A 14,621-nucleotide genomic window follows, 5' to 3' on the forward strand; every position below is an offset into this window, starting at 1 on the left:
AATTGGAAAAAACCCAGTATAGCCGTACGGCGATACTATCTCATTTATAAAAAAATGGGAAGAAACCCAGTATAGCTGTGCTAAATACTATATCTTCGGGAAAATTGGAAAAACCCCGGAGTATAGCCGCACGGCTATACTATTTGATTTATTAAAAATTGGAATAAACATAGTATCTACACACGGCTATACTATTTCTTTTTTAAAAATTGGAAAAAACCGGAGTACAGCCGCGCACTATTTCTATTACAAAAAATTGGAAAAAAAACCCAATATACCTGTGCTTTTAAAAAATATTTCAAAAAAATTTTAAAAATCGTAGTATAGCCACTCGTCTATACTATTTAATTTAAAAAATAATGAAAAAAGGACCCCCCCTAGTTGCAATAATTTATCCTTTATAGATATAAATTTGGTATATCCTCACGGCTATATAAATAAAATATTTATGTGTTTTATTCGGCTAAATTTTGGCAAAGTATAACTTAAAAGTTCATCCATAATATAATATTTTAATATATATTATTTGTATTCAATCATGTGTAAAATACATGAATTTTGTGTGCATGATTGAAAATTTTGTAAAAAAATATACATATGAAACATGACAAATTCCATACAAGCATTGTATATTTGCTTTTTTTATTATTTAAAAAAAGTGAATTTTACCTCACGGCTGGACTATTTCTTTGAAATTTTTTTGGAAAATTAGGAAAAAAAACAGACTATAGCAGCGTGGCTATACTGTTTCAAAAAAAATTGAAAACCCCAAGTATAGCTGCTCGGCGATACTATTTATTTTTGAAAAATTAGGCAAAACCGAGTATAGCCGCACGGTAATACTATTTCTTTTTTTAAAAAACTTTTTAAAAAAAATTTGAAATAACCGAGTATAGCCGTTCGGCTATACTATTTCTTTTATAAAAAAAATATGGGAAAAAACAGAGTATAGCCGAGGGGCTATACGATTTAAATGCATTATATTTAAATGCCATAGCCACTCGGCTATACTATTGAATAAAAACAGTTATGAAAAAAGGACCCTCTAGTTGCATTAGTTTATACTTTATAGGTCTGTATGTGTATAATACATTATTAAACGTGGACTTGCTAAATTGTTTATACAGGTGATAACTCTGGAAAAGTAAAAAATCAAAAGGAGACAATAGAGATTTGGGCAATGGCCTAATATTACTGGATAATGCTCTAAACTACTCTTATCGATAAACGAAAATTGGGGAAAAAAATATATAAGAAAAAGAGGATTCCATTGTATATATATAGAACCTACGTCGGTACAAGAAACTTTCATCGGAGAAGCCTAAACCGAAAAATATAATGGAAACTTCTTTGGGGTAAATTGTTACGGTATGTAAAATTCTTCAATTCTATTTGTGCTATTGCAAACCCAATATTTTACGTAATTAACTTGTAAAATGATTTTATTTTAGACTTCTATGATAGAAATGAAAGAATGAACATCGCAAGAGTATCTAAGAGAAATTTCTGAGTATTGTAATGTCAACATTTCATTTTTTGAAAGGACTGGACGACATAAGTTTCAACTCACACGAGTTGGGAAGTTTTAGTACCTTCAAAGAGCATTGCGAAAAAGGACAAAAATTAGTTATTTAGACATACAACATTGATCACCTTATGTGGCAGCTGATGTGTCATGCCATGTCAATTAATAAATGTTGCCATGTGTATTCTCTTTTTAATAATCCTTAAAAAAAATCAAAAAAATCAAAACTCAAAAAATAAATTAAAAAACCCTAGCGTCCCTGGTAAGTGGCCTCACGTCTGTTCTCAACTCTTCCTCATGTCTCCATAGCACTCTCTTCCTCCATTGTTGCTGCACTGTGATAAGTGTATTGTTAGAACGTGGCTGTGATAGGAGTATCGCGTCGCCACAACACTCCCTTCTTAATCTATGTGGTTCCTAGATTTTACCCAAGTGTGTATATATATATATATATATATTATTTTGGTAGTCCTTCCAAAGTTAGTCGCTTTGTCTCAACAATGGGGTTGTTAATCCTTCCAAGGTCAGTCACTTTGTCTCAGCCATACAATACTAAATAAGTTAGATGTAGAAAACCATGTTGCATGAGGGATTACTTATTTAAGTAACGAACCTTGTTCTTGTCTATCATGATTCATCACAAACCCGTTACTCTCTCCTAATTGGTTTTCCCTTTATTGTAAGAATATACCTAATGTATAAGTGCTCTTAAATTATATACACATACATATATACACTCTTAAATTAATTAGTATTATACTGCATATGTATTACATGAAGTATTTGGAATTATTTAGGATGAAAGAATCTTCAAGAAGCCATTCAAATGCGGAGATGAGTGAAGAAAATGATGAGGTTGAGATTGGTGAGACTGGACTGGAGAATACACAGAAAAAACAATATAAGAACCTACGTTAAATATGATTTTTAGTACAGTTCATAAGCTGCTTGATTATTATTATTATTTAAAAAAAAAAAAAAAGCAAATCGAGTAGGTTTCCTAATGAAGAAGAGATCATCGAAGAAAGGAGATTGTGGGGAGTTGAAATATGTGACTTTATCATGTTCTCGATCAGGGAGCCCACAAAGTACTGCAAGCAATGTCCTAAACCCATATCCAAGCATAAAATGCAATTGCAAGGCTCAACTTAGGGCATTTATATGCTTGGATGCAAGGTGGAAAGTGAACTTGGTCAAACTCGATCATAATCATGGATTGAATCCAGACAATGCTTGATATTTTCGAATGAATCATGCAATAAGTTCGTATATGAAAAGGAAGATTGAAGTGAATGATAGAGCTGGAATAAGAGTAAATAAGAATTATAATTCAATGGTAGTTGAAGTCAGATGGCATGAGAATATGCCATTCATGGAAAAGGATTGAAGAAATTACATTAACAAAGTTAGAAGATTATAGCTTGGGGAATGAGATGCAACTGCAATTCAAAAGTATTTCTTGAAGATGCAAGCTCAAAATGCAAATTTCTTTTATGCAATTGATCTAGATGAAAGTGGTCGGTTACGGAATGTGTTTTGGACAGATTCTAGGAGTAGGGCAGCATATGAGGAATTTGGTGACATGCTATTTGCTCCATTTGTAGGTGTCAATCATCATGGTCATTCAATTTTGCTTGGATGTGGACTGATATCAAGTGAAGATACTGAGACATTTGTTTAGCTATTTAAAGTGTGGCTGGCATGCATGTCTGGGCATGCTTCATGTGGGATAATTACTGATACAGGACCATGAAAAATGCCATTGAGATTGTCTTTCCTAACACTAAGCATCGTTGGTGCTTATGGCATATAATGAAGAAGCTTCATGAAAGGCTTAAGAGTTACAAACACTATGAATCTATTAAATTTGCCTTGGAGAACATTGTGTATGATTCATTGACCAATATTGAGTTTGAAGATCATTGAAAAGAGATGATTGAGAAGTATGAGTTACAGAGTAATGATTGGTTATGAGGCCTATATGATGAAAGACATCCTTGGGTGCCAAGCTTTGTGAAAGGAAGTTTTTGAACGGGCATTTCTACCACACAACGAAGTGAGAGTATAAATGCACTTTTTGATGACCACGTAAATTCTAAGACTACCTCGAAGCAATTTGTGGAACAATATGAAAATGCATTGATGACTAAGGTTGAAAAGGAGAACCAAGCAAATTATAAGTCTTCCTCTGTAGATATCCGATGTAGCACCCATTACTTTATGGAGAAACAAGCTCAGAGTGCCGCAACAATGGAGGAATGGAATGCTGGAGACAGGAGGAAGAGTTGAGAACAAACGTGAGGCCACTTACCAGGGACTCTATGGTTTTTTAATTTGTTTTTTCAGTTTTGATTTTTTTGTTTTTCAAGGATTATTAAAAGAATAATACTAGTGTTACCATATTTTTATGCCACAATTTCATACCACATGATGTGCAGCTGATGTGTACATACCACATCATGTAAAATACTAGTTTCTGGTTTTCTAATTTTATTTATTAAAATACACTTCATTCATTTAATTGATGTGACATATGATATGGACATGCCACATTATGTGAGATAAAAATGTGGTAAGTGTAGCATTAATCTTATTAAAAATATAACAAATAAAAAATAGAATACACATGGCAATATTCATTAATTAACATGGCATGACACATCAGCTACCACATAAGATGGTCCATTAAAATGGTCAATGTTGTGTGTCTATATTAATTTAATCAAGCTGAAATATAAATAATAATAATAATAATAATAATAAACATGATTCCATCGAATTGTTTGAGTACTAGAAACAAACTTTAATAATTGTATTACTGTCAGCATATTACACATCTTTTCATGAATTGTAAAATAGGAAGGTTCTCTCTATAAATTGTGAAATTTAAATTGGAATTTAATCTCACTGTCATCACTCATCAAGGCATGATGAAGGTGGCAACAATTCTTGTTATAATTGCGGCACTGAATTTGAAAGCAATATTGTTGCCTACACTAGAATAGCAGGGGAGAAACATGGATGGACTGTACCTCCAATCTTTGAGTTTTATGAATTTTGGGCTTCACAATATCAATTTTATGTTGGGGACGAACCAAGTCGAGTGCAACATGTTCTTGCCACGTCAGCAAATGTGCAAACAGACCTCTCTTTGTGGCCATTGGATTGCGTGTGATGGTCACTCTTATTGGAGATGAGATGAGATCAGAGCCACAACAAGGCTGACTGGGTAAAACCTCAAAATGACAAACGAGTCCTAGAAACTCTGTGTCTTCCCAAGAATTAGCTGTAAATCCCGAAATAGATTCTAAACCACAATTGTGAACTTGTTTTTGATGAAATTTGATGCCGAGCCGCCGCAGTTGGAAACATCATATGATCACGTAAATTTGAAGGACGTCGGTCCGTCTGCCACGTGGCGGCAAGCTTGTACGTGGCTCAAAAGCAACCAAAGTTTGAGTTCTCCTAGGAAACCTCAATCGACCGAGTGGCAGCACGTGTTACAAATAAAACCTAACAACACACTATGATATAAATTTGAATGGAAAATTATTAAAACTTGTCAGCTCATGAGGCCAAAGCGAGAGAAAGCAAAAGGCAAATTGAAATGGAAGAATAGTTTTGGGTGGGGATCCTAGATACATATGCATATATAACAGAGAGCACTGTTGTTCCAAGCTGCGCTGTGCGTTCGCATTTGCCAAATTTGCAAAGATTTGTGCTCCTCCTCTATCTATCGACTGGTCAGTATTGATTTTATTATTTATGCTTTTCTTTTTAAGTTTTGCACAAGATTTTTCATCCATAAAAATATTTAGATCAATGTTATATTATGTTGATGGAGTTTTAGAGAGACACAGAGAGAGAGAGAGAGAGAGAGAGAGAGAGAGAGAGAGAGAGAGAGGGTGCGTGTGTGTTTTGATCTGGGTTTTATAAATAGTTTTCAACAATCCTGGTTTACTTTTCTTCTTTCTTCCTTAATTTCTGGTTAGAGATTTGGCTATATCCGAATAAATTGCCACAGTATTTCCGGGTCAAACCAATTACATTTCTATACAATGCATTTGCCCTCCTTAAAACGACTTTGAATATTCCAAGCTAATCATCGAGAAAAATCTTGGTCTTTCTAGCTGTCCTTCTATAAGAACAAAGCTGGGGATCCTAGATATTCATGAAATATTTTTAATTTAATGATAATATATATGTGCCGTAATTCATCTAATTTCATATGAATTGACTTAAGAAACAAGCTATATATAGACGACGCCGCTGTCTTATCCCTTGTACAAGTTATTTTTTTTAGACGCGTTGTTTTCAGCATGTGTTTTGAAGGGTCTCAAACTCCTCCATATATACAGCTATCAACAAAACCAGCAATGCTATCTCCTTGTTGTTGTGACAAAGCTGCAGAAACTTACTCATACATTTGCTAAGGAAGGAAGGAAGGAAGGAAGAAGAAGAAGATGGAGATTATTTACCGGCCATATATCGACCCCGAATTCGAATTCCTCATTGAAAGAATCTACCCTCCATGGTATTACATTAACTTTTATCATTCATAAACTTAATTTATTTTATGTTAGAAGCATCGATAATGAATGGCTGGTTTGGTTTTGCAATTTGCAGGGTTTGTATCGACAATGACTCCTACAAAGATTGTACGCTTGTGAAGGTTAGATGCATATCATCAATACTATTAATTAATTAACAAATTAAATTCATTCATAGAGTCTATATATATATATATATATATATGTATATTATCTTGTTGATGGTTTATGGATACAATTCTTCGCCGTTGTTTTCTATTTGCCTAGTTGGATGTCCATGATCCATAGAGATATTAGAGAAGATTAATTTATTGTTTCGTCCCTAATCTGGTTTAAAGGTCATAAACCCATATTCGCACTTCCCTAAACTCAACTAGACTTATATATATACAAATAAAATCACAGAGAGAGAGAGAGAGACAGAGAGACAGAGACAGAGAGTTCTGTGTTGTCTGATATATCCACCGACACCGAGTGGAGGGCCACTAGAAAACTAGGAACCATTATTATTTTGAGAGAAAATGTAAGCTTGTGTTGTTGTCGTCATTTATTTTCTTTTTCGCTTTCAGTTTTCACGACAAGCCAGGCCTTGGTTAACAGTTTCCATGCACGTCATATATCGTCACTACAATCCATACACAACTAAGTCCCTCACAGGCAGTGGCAAACCCTAACCATCTAGTTGTGCAGAAAACTAACTAGACCATAAAGCCTTGAATTTAAACTATCTGAACCTCAAATCCCCATGGCACTTTAGTATGTAGTGTGTGTCAATGTGTAAGAAATCCTATTTCCTTATAATTTAGACTATCGCTTGTATTTATAAATAAAAACTATCTAAACCTTGACCCTATTATTTTACATGCAACAGAGTCGTTGAGTTGAAAGGTTCCTTTGTTAAGAGTAAGAAGATGACATATGCATGAGAGGAAATATACTGATGCTGTTGTCGTTGTTGTTTATATATTGATTAATAATTAATTTACAGGTTGACAGTGCAAACAAGCACGGGATTTTGCTAGAGATGGTCCAAGTTTTGACAGATCTTGACCTTGTTATTTCCAAATCATACATATCCTCTGATGGTGGATGGTTTATGGATGGTAATTACACTTCCTCACCACCTTCATCACTCTTACATCACACACAGTGGAATTTTATTCTAATATTATCCAAATTTTTATTTTTTATATATTAGACTTGCTTTAGATTATTTTATTTTATTTATTCGTATTTATTGAGATTTGTTGTGTATGATCGCTTTCTGAGCTATGTATGAGTCATCCACGAGTAGTCGTAGCTGCCGGATTTTCATGTGGGTCTGTTTTGATTGCTTGGTGGTGCAGTGTTCCACGTGACGGATCAACTCGGCAACAAAATCACGGACGAAAGCCTCATACTTTATATTCAGCAGGTCTCTCTCTCTCTCTCTCTCTCTCTCTCTCTCTCTCTCTCAAAAACCTTTTTATACCGACGTAAACACTAGGTGGCATGTTGTTTGTGTTCACCTAAATTATAACAAAAATCAAATAGGTACGTGTGAATTCGTAACACCACGTTGAGTTGTCACATAGGAACTAGCACAAAGAGTAATTTTTCCTCAATCCATCCTGCTAATTTTAGAGATGTAAACTGAGAGTCGAACTGAACCAACATGATCCAAAACAGTTGTGGCCCAGTCTCTTCTAAACTGGCCCCCAATGAAGCCATGTCGTGCCAGACGAAGCCATTTCCTCCTCATACACTAGTTCTGTTGCTTCGTTTTGTTTTAATCATAACTAATAAATTTGCAGGCACTATGTGCTAGCAGGGGAGGAATTTCAAAGGAGGCAAGACCACCAGGAAGAAATGTGACACCCGGGCTGAAGGACTTAGCCGTAGAAATGACCAGCAAAGACCGACCGGGCCTAGTGTCTGAGATATCTGCAGTCCTTGTTGAGTTGGGCTGCAACATCACTACTGCCGTGGCTTGGACCCACGGTACCCGGGCGGCCAGCATTTTCTACGTGGAAGATGGGCTGGAAGGTGGGCCCATAACAGACCCAATTCGGCTGGCCCATGTACAGGAGCAGCTAGAGAATGTAGTTAAAGCCCATCATGAGGAGGGGGAGAAGAGGAGTGTAAGGCTGACCACCCCAGCAGGTGGCCACACCCACAAGGAGCGGCGGCTCCACCAGTTGATGTATGCCGACGAGGACTATGAAAGTTGTCGTGGTTGTGACGGTAGTGGCAGCAGTGCACACAAGAAGGGTTGTGATCGGACCCATGTGAACATAGAGAGTTGTAAGGAGAAAGGGTATTGGATTGTGAATGTGAGGAGCAGAGACCGACCCAAACTACTGTTTGACACCGTGTGCGCCCTAACCGACTTGCAATACGTGGTGTTCCATGCGGTGGTTGCCTCCAGGGGCACCCTGGCGGATCAGGTAGGCACACTATTAATTGAGCTTGTGCATGGCAATTAGTAACTGAAATTTGTCCCACGTTCTATGTCTTTGTATTGTGTTTGATGTTATTTGAATGTGAAATATGTGACATGTACAGGAGTATTTTGTCCGGCATAAGGATGGCTACACTTCGAATACAGAGAGTGAGAGGCACAAGCTTACCCTATGCTTGGTTGCTGCAATAGAGAGAAGGATCTCACAGGTATGTCTCAACTTGTTATCTATTAGATTATCTGTGCCCATTATATAAATTCTTATAGTCATTCCACATATTAATTATCAGATATCAAGGTTCGAAAATGTGATCTTTCTAGCATTACTCATGTGTGACTGACTAATGACGGAAATAATACTTTAGCAGGGCTTGAGGTTGGACCTGTGCGCTAAAAATCGAATGGGATTGTTATCAGACATCACAAGGGTTTTCCGAGAGAATGGACTATCAATGTCGAGGATTGAGATTGGAACACGTGGTGAAAGAGCAGTAGGATCAATCTATGTAACGGATGCTTCGGGGGATGAAGTAAATCCAAACGCAGTGGAACTGGTGACGAAGGAGATTGGAGAATCCATCATTGCAGTTCACAAATCCCACAAGTGGGCTCCACAGGCCTCCTCCTCCTCAAGGACAAGCCACAAAATACACAACAGAAGAATAGAAGAAGAAGAAGAAGACAGGCCCAGATTCTCACTGGGAAGCTTGGTCTGGTCTCATCTGGAGCGCCTTTCTAGTACTTTTGGGGCCATCAAATCATAATTAAGCTCCTAATGAATCAATTAATTAATGTGGTGCTTTTAATCAGGCTTAAGGTTGTGTCTGTAAATAAGTGTGTGATCAGGGGTCAAGGTAGTTCTTCTCTTCCTAGGCAGCTTGTGCTTTTTCTTTGTACAGATTTGTTTTATTTCTTTTTTTTTTTTTAAGTACCTGTAGGAAGATTTGAACCTTAGATTTTAGCTTCAGCCTCATCCCACGCCACTTGAGCAAAGGCTCGTGGGCATTCATTGTACAGATTAGTTTCAAATCCAAGAATTTTTCTGCATAATCAATTAAAAGATGAATGCAATCTCCCCACCGTTTCACATTATTATTCTCATTACCATTTGAAAGCTTTATTGTCTTTGTTAGTTTAAATATAAGGCTTGTTTACTTTTCGTTTTTGGTTGGAGTGAAAGAGGAATGTTTTGGAATATTTTTATTCTTTTTACTTTTTCTTTACGTTTTCTCTATAAAATGAGGACATTTACATTATAAATTAATCTGCACTCCACATAAAATATAAGGATAACTACATCAAATCAAATGGCCCTCGTTTATAAAATATTTTAACTATCAAACCTAAAGTTAACTATCAGACCAAAATACCATATAGGATCAGCTGATTTAACGATTTTTCGCTAAAAACTAACAAAATATAGCAACATTGGTCACGAAATGAAAGTTCAGGGAGTTTTCAAAAGGCCACAGTGATATTTCAACAATAAGCCTAAATAAATATATATGCAGAACCCTTTATTCGATTATTTCTATATAAATATATGTTCGACCCAACCCAAGATATAAGCCTTTTCACATGCAAAATGAGTTAAAAAAGTAGAAATTGGCAAACTCAGTCAAAATAATTTATGACTCGTTAAAATAAGTCATTTTCATGCATCTCCTCAATATTGTAACAACCTAAAAGAAAGGCAAAAATCAGAATTAACTTATTACCAAAAAAATTGATTTGCATTAACAACACCAAAAGGTTTGAACAGGAACTGTTATACACATCCTCTCACCCCCATTTGGTGTGAGGAAATCACCATTCTATTAACGACATTCACCAAAGAAAAAAGAGAGAGAGAAAAGGCATTCACACCTACTTATGAACATTTTACGAGAACGGAAACCAATGTTAGTACAGGTTTGAACCAAACTAATGCTAGACCAAGACATAATCAGAATCTATTGAGAACCGCGCCTATCATTCTCGAAGACATAAAAATAAAAGTTCTCTCAGGTCACCAGCTATCACTGAACTTTCTCTAGACAATCAAACAGCACATGCAAATTTTCTAGACTTCTTTTAACAAGCGAGGCCACATTCTTTTCTGTTTTAGTCTAAAAAAATCTTCAACCTTGATCTTGAACGAGTTTCTCGCGAAACCTAACCTTCCTGAAGGAACAAATAACTGTGAGAAAAACAAAAACAAACACTACCAGTACGGACCAGGATGGACATAACAAAGCACAACTTTATATGAAATAAACAAATCGAGATTATTGCATGGTGCTGTATTTTGCTACACTTATAAATACATTCTTCATAAGAAACAATTATCCAGTATCAGGCGTTATGTACAATAATACAGTTTCCATAGCCAAACTAAGACTAAAGAAACCTTCCACAATCTATTCACAATAACAGATGAATGAGAAGTATAGGCCATATTGACCTAAAAAGGGTTCTTATGGAAGTAATCATATAACATCAATGTCTTCAACGTCAAGCCAGTCATTAGATTCTTTGGTCTCCATGTTACGGGAACTTACCAGATCAGACCCAGCATGTCTAATCTCAACAGAGTTGATTTCCTTGTCTGAATCAGCAGAGGTTCTGCTTAGCTGAACCCAATCTCTTGAGTCTTTTGTAGAGGAATCAGAGCCAGATGTGACCTTCTTGTAACTTGAGGCTGCCTCTCCATCATCATCCTCAAGATCACTGAAAGATACATCCTCGTCATTCTCTATAGGGATGGAGGTTCCCCGAACACCATCTATCTCTGCAGTTTCCTCTTTCAACCAATCATCAGCATCATCCTCATATTTCTCATCCGTAACTTTGGAGGAAGAATTCAAAAGTGGCTGCTGAAATTTGGTCTCTTTCAATGGCCCTTCCTCAATAACGGGCTTGTCAATAATTTGGATCTCACTACTCTGAACTGTGTGCTTCTCAGTCTCAATAACAACTGCCACTGGTTGAGGAGCTGATCTGATGGTAGATGTATGGGGAGACACTAGGTCAGATTGAACACTAGGTGGCACAGAAAGATGCTGTTCTTTTGGGGAATCAGCAATTCCTTTCGCATAAATAGTGCCACTTCCTGAAGGGTCTGATTCTTGCTTTTCATTAGCTCCCTTCTTCAACTCATAAGACAACATTGCTCTAGCTTCCACTATCTGCAGACATATCATTAAGTCACGCAAAGCATTGTTGCTGGCAAAAAAATTAATAACCCACCAAAATAAGGCAATGAAAGGGGAGTTTTGGGTCAGTGAAGCATAGAATCAACTTACCTTGGGTGTAGACAGAAGCTCGGCATCATGTTTACTGAGTCTAGGATGCAAGAGCACGAAGTAAATCATCCAAAAGTGAGCCTCGCTCATATGCTCAGGGCAAAGTTCAATCCTGAGAGCAGCCAATGACGGTGCAAGCCGTTCAACAGCCAGAGCATGCTCTTGTTGGACATCAGACAATTCAAAATCTGGAAAAGCAAACTCACAAGTCACAACAATCTTATTCCAATTCCCCACAAGTTTCAATGGAGAGAATAATCAACGATATGTATTATGACAATAACTTACTTGAATAAATTTAACTCAGCAACAAATTCAACAAAAGTTCCATTGTCAATTTCAATACTATTAAAGTTTTAAGCCCTTAAATCACAACATGATGAACAGAGATATACCTTATTATTCAATCCCTTCAATTCAAATTAACAATTGAAACAAATACGAAAGGAAAAATCCACATGGACAACACAAATACCTCAAATTCACGCTTTATGAACACTACATTGACCATAAATAACACAAATTTACAATAAGATGAACAAATGATTCATCAAGCCGACGCACATTGAATTGAATTACCCAAAAAATTGTCAAATTCGAAGCGAAACATACCATCTGAATCTTCATCATCGGAGAGAGGGAAATCCAGCCAAGTCTCCGGATGCATAGAGACATTCCTGACGAACGCGAGAACCTCCTGGGTCACTCCAAGAGCAGCCCCAGCTGCCTCAGCCTCCTCCTCCGATCCAAACTGAAGCAAATTCGAAGCGATCTTAGTGAACTCCGAGACCGCTATGTTACTCGACAGCTTCGAGATCCCGCTCTTGAACTTCCCGCCGATCTCAGCAAAGTCGCTGCGAATTCCCGCGATGACGTCCTCATCAGAAGGTTCGAGATCGGCGGGTTGGGGTGGTGCGGACGGATTAGGAGGATGGGTCGGATCGGGCGGCGGGGCGAGGAAGGAGGCGACGCCCCAGAACTGGCGGGACAGGGTTTTGGTGAGCTCGGAGAGGTCGCCTTTGACTGTGGGAGTCGACGGCGAACCGGATTGGGGGTCGGGTTGCGGATCGGGTGGCGATGAATTTGGGTCTGTATTGGAGCTAGGGTTCGTATTGTGGTAAACGTCGTCCTCTTCGTCGTCGAGCTTGAGTGAGTTAGCGATGGATTTCGCGAACCACGCCATTGCGAAATGTGGATAGATAGAGATGATCGCCGATTCACAGAGCCAAGGCTAATAATGCTGTTCCTTCCTTCATCTGACTTGCAGAGTCGGCCTTCTTAACTGGGACTTAGAGTTTGTCATACGTCGCCGTTTTGATATATCTTAATTTTATATTTTTTGGTCCGCAAATTTACATTGTTGTGGGTGACGATTTTTCACACTTTAAGAGAAGGAAATTACATTGACAATCATATGAGGGCACTAAATGTAACTGCATGTGTAGACATAGTATAACTGCTTGAATTTTTGTTGTAATAGTTGTAGATATTATGCAATTGGCCCCAGGATGTATCAAATGCACCGAAACAATAGGTGAAATAGTTTCACATTTACACCATGGTAGTTGATTTTCACCCGCACATATTCAATATTGTGTCGTCTAACGTCCCTATATAAAGGGGATGATTGCTTCAACATTTACACTTCGGTCATACAGAGAAAAGACGAAAATTGAGAGTTAAAAAACTTCAGTGTAGTATCACAAAGAAAATACAATTTCCCATGAAGAGACTTTTAGCTTAAGTGGTCAAGAATATTTAGGTTATTACTCAAGAAACTCAACATCAAAATGACTATCTCTCTTCTTCTTCTCGACTTTTCTTCTCCCCCCAACTCAAAACCAACTCCAAAGCTGCAATTCTCCTTGGCTCCAGGGGTTCTCCCCTAGAACCACCTCTTTCGGTTAATAATTCGGGCCTCTCTCCCCCCGTTATGTTGTGGAGAGGTTTTCCCTCCCAAATTTTGTTGGGTTTTGTCTGCTCCTTGCTGTTGCAAGGGTTTGTTTTCTTCCCTTTTTCTTGAGAGTTTGTTTCCCAGCCTTTTGAGGCTGGTTATTGGTTGATCTTGCTAGATCTGCTACTTGTGTGGTAGATCTAGTGTAGATCTCTCTATATTGGAGGTGGAGTTGCTGAATTTGGTGGACCTACTCTTATTGTGCTTGGGGATCAAGGGGGATTAGGAGATGCTATGATATTCTTTGGAATGTTTGGGAGGAAGTTGTAGGGTTATGCCCTCCACTCTTGGGGTGTTTCCTGTCCCATGAAGTTTGAGAGATTGTTCTCTGTCTTAATCTTATTTAAGCACTGGTTGCTGCAGAATTAGGGTCCTCCTTATCTGTAACTCCTTGTTAGCTGGGCTCAAGTTGTATACTTATTTTCTAACTATCTTGTAATACTTGTGCTTAGTTGGTGTTGTTATTACAGTCTGTATTGCAAGAACCTCCTTCTGGGGCTGTGTTTTTATTGTTGTAATCTTGGATTTATACCCTGTTTCTTCAATTGAATTGCTATTATTTGGTCCCAAAAAAGAAAAAAAAAACATTTAGGTTATTTCTAAGTGAGGGCTATATTTGTGATGGTGCCTAGTTTGAGCAAAAACCCAAGCACAAAATGGTCAAAGCAAATTGTGATGGTGTCTGGTTTGAGCAAACAATGCGGGGAGGGTGAAGAGGGAGAGGGTGGTGGCTGTGAAGGTAGATAGTATTCTCTTCAACATCTAGACAACGATTCGACAATTCCATGAAGTAATTTTTATTTTTGCACTTCGCAGCTACAACAAAGCTGCTCATGAGGTTACAACTTTTGCGTGTAGGGTAGGTGGT

General features: G+C 37.5%; 2 protein-coding genes across 4 annotated transcripts; one reads left to right on the plus strand and one right to left on the minus strand.

The window, feature by feature from the left end:
- LOC18773876 (ACT domain-containing protein ACR1) lies at positions 5,100–9,674 on the plus strand. Of its 3 annotated transcripts, XM_020565110.1 has the most exons (8): positions 5,100–5,268; positions 5,884–6,059; positions 6,152–6,197; positions 7,064–7,178; positions 7,422–7,489; positions 7,869–8,501; positions 8,620–8,724; positions 8,881–9,674. In XM_020565110.1, the coding sequence occupies exons 2-8, from the start codon at positions 5,989–5,991 to the stop codon at positions 9,277–9,279; spliced, it is 1,437 nt and encodes a 478-aa protein (XP_020420699.1). In that variant the 5' UTR covers positions 5,100–5,268; positions 5,884–5,988; the 3' UTR covers positions 9,280–9,674. The 3 variants fall into 3 exon arrangements, with proteins under 3 accessions (XP_020420699.1, XP_020420698.1, XP_007205133.1); XM_020565109.1 differs by lacking the exon at positions 5,100–5,268 and having other exon boundaries at positions 5,319–6,059; XM_007205071.2 differs by lacking the exon at positions 5,100–5,268 and having other exon boundaries at positions 5,320–6,059; positions 8,884–9,674.
- LOC18772131 lies at positions 10,738–13,125 on the minus strand. The gene is made up of 3 exons (XM_007207366.2): positions 12,412–13,125; positions 11,800–11,987; positions 10,738–11,682 (listed from the first exon to the last, which is right to left on the minus strand). Exons 1-3 carry the CDS (start codon positions 12,980–12,982, stop codon positions 10,984–10,986), a joined length of 1,458 nt encoding a protein of 485 aa, XP_007207428.1. The 5' UTR covers positions 12,983–13,125; the 3' UTR covers positions 10,738–10,983.

Source organism: Prunus persica, chromosome G6, assembly GCF_000346465.2.
Source record: "Prunus persica cultivar Lovell chromosome G6, Prunus_persica_NCBIv2, whole genome shotgun sequence".
NCBI classification, from domain to species: Eukaryota; Viridiplantae; Streptophyta; class Magnoliopsida; order Rosales; family Rosaceae; genus Prunus; species Prunus persica.

What these genes read in the sequence shown, in the direction of transcription:
- LOC18773876 (XM_020565110.1), top strand. Translation starts at nt 5,989, where the DNA reads ATGGAGATTATTTACCGGCCATATATCGACCCCGAATTCGAATTCCTC. An exon ending in AAGATTGTACGCTTGTGAAG is followed by an intron (nt 6,198 to 7,063) that starts GTTAGATGCATA and finishes ATTAATTTACAG; the next exon opens with GTTGACAGTGCAAACAAGCA. An exon ending in TGGTGGATGGTTTATGGATG is followed by an intron (nt 7,179 to 7,421) that starts GTAATTACACTT and finishes TTGGTGGTGCAG; the next exon opens with TGTTCCACGTGACGGATCAA.
- LOC18772131 (XM_007207366.2), bottom strand. Translation starts at nt 12,982, where the DNA reads ATGGCGTGGTTCGCGAAATCCATCGCTAACTCACTCAAGCTCGACGAC. An exon ending in CGATGATGAAGATTCAGATG is followed by an intron (nt 11,988 to 12,411) that starts GTATGTTTCGCT and finishes TTGCTTTTCCAG; the next exon opens with ATTTTGAATTGTCTGATGTC. An exon ending in AGCTTCTGTCTACACCCAAG is followed by an intron (nt 11,683 to 11,799) that starts GTAAGTTGATTC and finishes ATATGTCTGCAG; the next exon opens with ATAGTGGAAGCTAGAGCAAT.